The sequence below is a fragment of the Rutidosis leptorrhynchoides genome, chromosome 4, assembly GCF_046630445.1.
Source record: "Rutidosis leptorrhynchoides isolate AG116_Rl617_1_P2 chromosome 4, CSIRO_AGI_Rlap_v1, whole genome shotgun sequence".
NCBI classification, from domain to species: domain Eukaryota; kingdom Viridiplantae; phylum Streptophyta; class Magnoliopsida; order Asterales; family Asteraceae; genus Rutidosis; species Rutidosis leptorrhynchoides.
The window spans coordinates 118,693,405-118,700,900 of NC_092336.1; the positions used below are offsets into that span (position 1 = coordinate 118,693,405).

A 7,496-nucleotide genomic window follows, 5' to 3' on the forward strand; every position below is an offset into this window, starting at 1 on the left:
TCAACTTGGGTGGTCAATTGTCTATATGAAACATATTTCAATTAATCAAGTCTTAACAAGTTTGATTGCTTAATATGTTGGAAATATTTAATCATGTAAATATCAATCTCAATTAATATATATAAACATGGAAAAGTTCGGGTCACTACATCTAGTTCTCGAGTATATATACATATATTACTGGTAAAAGGTATATGATATACATGTTTTTGGAAAGCTGGCGAAAAATCAATAACTTTTCATTTAGATATCGAATAATTTTGATGAACGGATTAAAAGATATGATCAACTGAATTATGATTGACGTTAATTGAAATTGCTTTTGAATCTACAATTAAGATTTAAACAACTTGTTTACGAGATTGATAAATTGGATTTTTGAATATTACCAACCGAGTAAATGAATCCTTATATAAGGTACGTCTCATTTTGTTAAACAACTGTCAAAATTGACTTTTTGAAACGACTTTGGATAACTTTTGTATGTCGATATCGAGCATTAGGATTGTGATACACTATGACCTGACCTAGCTTAATAGACATTTATTGACCAACATATGTTCTCTAGGTTGAGATCTACGGTTATTTGGTAATCCGAGTTTCAGTCACATTTTGGTGAACGACTTTATATGCTACTAAGGTGAGTTTCATTTGCTCCCTTTTTAATTGCTTTTGTGTAACATCCCAGGTAAACATTCCCCGTAGCATGATATTGTCCGCTTTGCCCGTAGGCGCACGAATTTTTCTTGACAACCACACACGACGAGCACTTTCCCAGGAGGTCATCCATCCTGGTAGTGCTCTCGCCTGAGCACGCTTAACTGCAGAGTTCTCATGAGATCTGCTGCGCTTGTGGTCCCAAAACGCGTCATGCTAGGAAAGGTCTCCACACCCTTATAAGGCATGCTTCGTTCCCCTCTCCAACCGATGTGGGACGGATGTAACACGGATGTTACAATCCTCCCCCCTAATGGGACACAGCGTCCTCGCTGTGCACGTTTGGTCCGGGGCCTGGCTCTGATACCATCTGTAACATCCCAGGTAAACATTCCCCGTAGCATGATATTGTCCGCTTTGCCCGTAGGCGCACGAATTTTTCTTGGCAACCACACACGACGAGCACTTTCCCAGGAGGTCACCCATCCTGGTAGTGCTCTCGCCTGAGCATGCTTAACTGCAGAGTTCTCATGAGATCTGCTGCGCTTGTGGTCCCAAAACTGCAGAGTTCTCATGAGATCACCGGTGATTGTCCCACATCGGTTGGGTGTGGAGATCTGCAGAGTTCTCAAAAATATAGATTGCAAAATGTCAACGGAAGTATCATTGTAAACTATTATATTACGGTGATTGTCTATATGTAGAAATAATCAGATGTCGAAAAACTTTGATTTAAATATTCATTTATGGTGTGCCTTTTCAAAAGAATGCAATGTTTACAAAACATATCATATAGAGGTCAAATACCTCGCAATGAAATCGATGAATGACGTGTTCGTCCATATGGATTTGGAGCGATCGTCACATATATTAACCCTTTCAGTTCACGTAATTAATCAATTTTCATAAACGTTCAATTAATCAACCGTTAATCGATCAAGACAACTCCGCAGCGAAGCGTGGGTTTCTAATCCTCGTTATAGCTATTCAGAATGAACTTGTGTTTCCCTTAAATATTCGCAACCGTCAACTACTAGATTACCATCCAAGTTTTCTTCATGATTGTAAAAGTTACGCGACAAGTTACCAACAACATTCATAAATTATGTAATAAATAATTCAAATTTAGTTAATTATATCAAATACACTTGACAAAAAGTTAAAATTCCACTGTTTGAGGTAGTTGGCCAAATTCAGTGCAACATGCTACTTTGAATCCACAAATTACGTCATTAGAGTACTAGTATCGGTTCCGTGTTTCACCCGTCCTTCACCTCCGCCCTTCAAGGACCCCAATATTAGCAACTAGTCCTTGCTTAGCCCATGATCACTAGTGCTCCAAAATGTCGTTGGATGATAAAATCGATCACGGAAGCCATGCAATGTATTTGTTGTGCATAATGCATTTTTACTTGTACATGTAAATAGTTAATTAATTTAGTGGTCATGGATGTTAGCAGTTAGTGATTGGTTAGTAATGGTTAGAAGGTGATGATGTGACGCATGAGACTACGTCATGGTTATAGTGGCCTTATAGCATGTACAAGTTATGGCTTCTATACAGAAATTGGCCGTCCAATTGTATTTACCAAAACACACCAGCATCAGCATTAATTATATATTATATATAAAATTAAAATTGAACTAAATAGAATATAGAATATATAATAAGTATTAAGTAATAGGGGCTAATTATCACATAAGTGAGTGACTTTGATGCCAAAAAACTTCAGTTTTAGATCTACTTCAAAAGCAGTTCTTCTAACTGAACCCTAATTTCGTATTCATATAGGCGTTTTATAGAAAGAGTTACGTTAACAATAAGTAATCATATAATAATAATAGCGAACACAGTTAATAATGAAGCTTTAAGGTTACCTTTGAATGATGATATGATGACATCGTTGTATTACAAAATCGTCGCCGCATTGAATTAATTCAAAAGTTAGGGGTTCAAGTCTCCCTCTCACTTGGTAAGACCCTAACCTTCTAATATGGAGGTCAAGGGTTCGATTCCTGTCATTCACAAAGTTATTCTCCCTCATGGCCACGGAGGTTCGCATGCAATGACTCCGGACTGCTCGCAAAGCGTGTAATCGCCCTGGGATTAGTAAGTTAAAAATATAGTTGGATACCCAGGTTAATAAATAAATAAAAAAACTCCCTCTCCCTTAAGTGTGTGAGATTTAAAATAGTGAGTTTTACCTTGTACACAAAATCTAAAACAGAAAAAAATCCTCAAAAAAATTGGTATAAATAAACCAACTCAAAATCTGACAAGACTCAAGTTAGTGTTTAAATTGCAGTGAGTTGGCTCAATAAACATCTCATTAAGCTTCATCAAGTAGCCAAATCTAACCATACCAAAGTTAAACTTGCCCTACATTCAGACAATTGTGCCATGTTTGGTACATCAACAGCTAATCTGTCATGTTTATGCCCTACATTCCTCTGAATACACAAATTCCCACAAGAGTTTAATAAAAATAATGTAAATAAGTAAATAACCACCATAGCACCACCAATTGCCGCCTTGATCGCATCTCGCTCTTCCAATATTGATTACAATATAGTTCCCGATAACAGGCACAATCTTGAACATCTTTGTTGTGTACAATTTCAGAACAAATCATATTACTTTTTACGTATCAACAACAAATCAATCTAACAATGCGATTTCAAAAAGACCATCTCAAGAACGACCACCCCATTTCCACCTTCGCCCAGCTTCCTCAAGAACCTTAGTCCGAGCTTGACCCTTTTTAGCTTCGTCTTCTATCCATGATCTGCACCAGTAGTAACTATAATCATAAAGCATCTAACCAGAGGTGGTAATTTCAACCCAATCTATTTATAAGGTATCAATTCAGGTCATGTTTTATCTATCGCTACCAATAGATATTTTTTTAGCCATCTCATTGCAAAATAGTAGATCATTATAGTAATAGGTTTGGTTTTGGTAATGAAAAAAAAAAAAGATTATTTAAGTTTTCTTGGAAAAAAAGTATCCATAGGTATAACCATAATCTAGCATGACCAACCCAAATACTTCGTTTTGACCGTGTTGCATAACTCGGAATTACTCGCCGGTCAAACTCGGTCAAAACTAAGGATTACTCGGAATATCGGTCAAAACTCGAGATTACTTGGAAAATCGGTCAAAATTGGTCAAAAGTGGGCCAAAAATTGGTCAAAGTCAAACTTAGTCAACATCCGAGTACTCCCCGAGTTGCCGAGTACATACTAAAAAGTCCCACCACCGAGTACTCCTCGAGTAGAGATTTTTGCAACCTTGTTTTGACCTACCACCCAACCCACCTACAAACCAATTTTGTCATCAAACAAACAGCTTTTAATATTTATCGACTTTAAAACGAAGGAAGACACGTCTCAGAAAGTTCGACGTATTTACCTAAGTATACGAAGGGCTTCTAATTCAGCTTCGAGTATTGACTTTGAATCAAGAACTTTTTCATACTTGACTTCTAATTCAGCGACAACACTACGGATTTTATGTTGCTCGTCTACATAGTCAGCTCGTTCGTACGCAAGTTTTTCGTTCATTTCTTCTACTTCTTCCTTCAAGCTTAAAAGTAACTGTTTTTGACAGTCTAAAGCTGCTTTTTCCTTCAAATAAACATCAACATAATTATCTTTTTCAATCTTTTGCTGTTCCAAATCTTTAAGCGCTTCAAGATAAGCCGCTTCAACCTCCAGAAAACGACTATTTTCATCCGCTAGTTTTTTCTCCCAAAACCTCTTTATGTCGCCTCTTTCAAGAAGTTCGAATTTGATCTCTTTCATTGCAAACTCCCTTGAAGAATTCTCAGCTTCTAGCTTTGAAAACTCGGTGCGAATATATTCGGTCATTCTACCACTCGTGAGTGCCACTGCAGCTTGTGCCTTGGTGCATGGTTTCCCGGGCTGAAACCGCTTTACCTGACCTGATATGCATTCCGGTATATCAAATTACGTAATTGCCCATGTGTGTTAAAAGTGTGAACTAGCCGTGCAAAAATACCTAGCTTAACAAGGCCTCGCCTAATCTTAAGATGGCTTAAGCCCAAAGTTGAAAAAGGCACGAGATGGAGACGAGTCGGTCAGGAGCTTGAAAGGTCGAGACGGACGTTGACCAATTATAATGTGTTCATAATTTAACTTTAAGGGATAGGGATACTAAGTAAGTCGGCTTTTCCCAACTATTTTTTAAATGGGCTTAGAATGTCTAAACAAAAAGTCGGACTTTTGACCGATGTTGAATGACTTTGACCTAACTTTCAGTGTTGATCGACTAAATAGACGCTTTTGAGTGAGCTATGTGAGAGAGAGAGAGAGAGAGAGAGAGAGAGAGAGAGAGAGAGAGAGAGACCAAAAATTTTTCTCATTATGCTTCTATCATTAGCTCGCAAGTCCGTAAAAAGCACCGCCAATACATCTGACCTGAGCTCCCTTGCATCCAGAAAACCTATTTTGTTTCTTAACATCTGGACTGTATAAATGTTAGTTCATATAGATACAACCGATCACACATGTCATTCATGTTGATTAGCAACAAATTAACTTTAACTTTATAATCCTACCTCTTCATTTAGTCCCGGCATTACGTCGTACTCTAAATTGGCTCTCCAAGAAATAAGATCCTCCCTTGAAATCAATCTATAAACCAGATATATTTATGTAAAAAGTAATAAACTAATAATACTTAAAGAATGTAAACTCATATGCAAAATGCTTGACATACCTCTCGGGATAAAAGCTCTGTGAACCGTACACATCAGACAACTTGCTCGGAAAAACACCAGCCTCAGCCAGGGCTAAAATACGTACAATCAGAACATGATAAACAGTTTTCGTATTAACATATTTAACGTCAATTTCGATCTTACCTTGAATGTACTCAAAATCAGGATCTTCACCGCTAACGTCATCAAAAGCTTTAAATGTAGATCCAGCAAGTGCGACAGATGGGACTATTCTTTTCCTTGGATTCCTGAAACGTCAGAAGAAAATCACGAAGAACTACATATGTAATCTATCTATCTATCTATGATAATAACTAAAGGCTGGTAACTTCAACCCATATACTTAAGAATAGTTGATTAAGGTTATGTATTATTTATAACTACATAACAGATCATATAGGAAATATAAAAATAAAAAACCAAATATATAATAGCTCAAATGGGTCAGGACTCGAGGGTGGCCGAAAGTGTAATTGTAAAGCATATAAACCCCACTTATTATCTAACTCAATAAAACTATATCATCACTGAAATAACGTACACATAACTTTTTATTGTGTTTGACAAATTGATTATAATCAAAGATATTTCAAAACTTGCACAAAGAGAACCAACTCCTACCAAAGGGTTACCCATTATGACCTGTTGCCCGACATTCACAACTATACAACACATCCATTTTGTCACGTATACTCATGATAATTAACCCAAATGAATGCACAAGTTGCTACCTTTCAAGTCGTGAGTTAACCAGAACCAACCATCTTGCATATTCTCTCCTAGTACACAATTCATCTGCCATGATTTCATCTTCAACGATCTGTATACCTTAACAACAACACATTATTAAAGCAACCCTTAAAGCAGAACCTAAACAACAAGAATTATCATAAACCAAGGTACAAAATATTGTTTGCAACACAATACCTTCAAATTCTTTAACCACAATAAAGCCTCTTGTTGAGTAGCATCAGCAGAAACCGTAACAACAACCCTTCCAGGCTTTCCTTCCCTCTTAACATTATCAATTACTTTAAGATAAACAAATAATTAGTTCGTCATTCGGTCAAAAACTTACAACTTGTTTGCACTTCCTATAAAATGAACAAATAGCTAACGTTACAGAATACCTTCTTCAGCTGTCACACCAGCTTCAACATGATCATTTTCAATCAATGGCTCATTGACAACTTCACCCACCTTCAATAATTCTTTAGAATCCAACAATTTTTTATCAACGTACACATGAAACGGACTATTAATTCGCAAAACATAACCTGAAAAAAGAATCACAATACATTCTAAGCAAATCCAATTTCCAATTCATTGCATCACACAACATATATGTATAATCTACCTTTTCTTGATAGAGTAAAATGAGCAAAAACAGCAAGTAAAGCCACAAATGAGGTCCCAATACCAAACAACATCAATGCAGGTAACCCTGATACATAAAAAGATAAAATACCAAACAAAAATTTTCAATTTTTATCATAAATCAAATCATTATTTACTAAATATATAAATGTAACATATAACAGAATTATAAAGTTGATACCTTTTTTAGGTTTTTTGGGGCTGATAGTTTCTTCCATTATTGCCCAACCATTATAGTCATCAACATCATTCCGATCTGAAGGAACCCAAGATAACTCGAGCTTATTTTTTGTAATTGAAGCAGATATAGAGATTAACTTCTTTTTTCTAGGGTTTGTAGGGTTGAATATAGTTTCATGGGTTGAAATTGGAAATGAATTTGAGAATTTGAGAAACAGGTGATTTCTACGAGGAAGATGAAGTGGGAAAATGGTGGAAATTGAGGATGATGAACACATTTAGTTGTGTAATTTTATCTGAGAAAAATTAGGGGGTTTTGGATGATGAAGGATCAAAGAAATAGGGTTTTAGATTCGAGTATTTGATTTCAACAATGTGTTGAAGGATTTGAGTCAGTACTGAGTCGACTCTCTATTTTCTTGGGCTTTTATCCTGTTCTTTATCTTTATTATGAGTTTATGACGCAGTAGTATAAGCCTATTAAGGAGTAAGAAAAAACTTTGGAATATTACTTTCACATCCAACTAATTTTTATTCATA

General features: G+C 36.1%; 1 protein-coding gene across 1 annotated transcript; it reads right to left on the reverse strand.

Moving 5' to 3' along the window:
* Nucleotides 1–2,899: 2,899 nt before the first annotated feature.
* Nucleotides 2,900–7,234, reverse strand: LOC139840073 (uncharacterized). Its single transcript, XM_071830295.1, has 11 exons — nt 6,958–7,234; nt 6,757–6,843; nt 6,530–6,676; nt 6,327–6,430; nt 6,131–6,219; nt 5,544–5,647; nt 5,399–5,471; nt 5,238–5,313; nt 5,027–5,141; nt 4,070–4,601; nt 2,900–3,443 (listed from the first exon to the last, which is right to left on the reverse strand). The coding sequence occupies exons 1-11, from the start codon at nt 7,232–7,234 to the stop codon at nt 3,350–3,352; spliced, it is 1,698 nt and encodes a 565-aa protein (XP_071686396.1). The 3' UTR covers nt 2,900–3,349.
* Between the last annotated feature and the right edge of the window lie 262 nt (nt 7,235–7,496).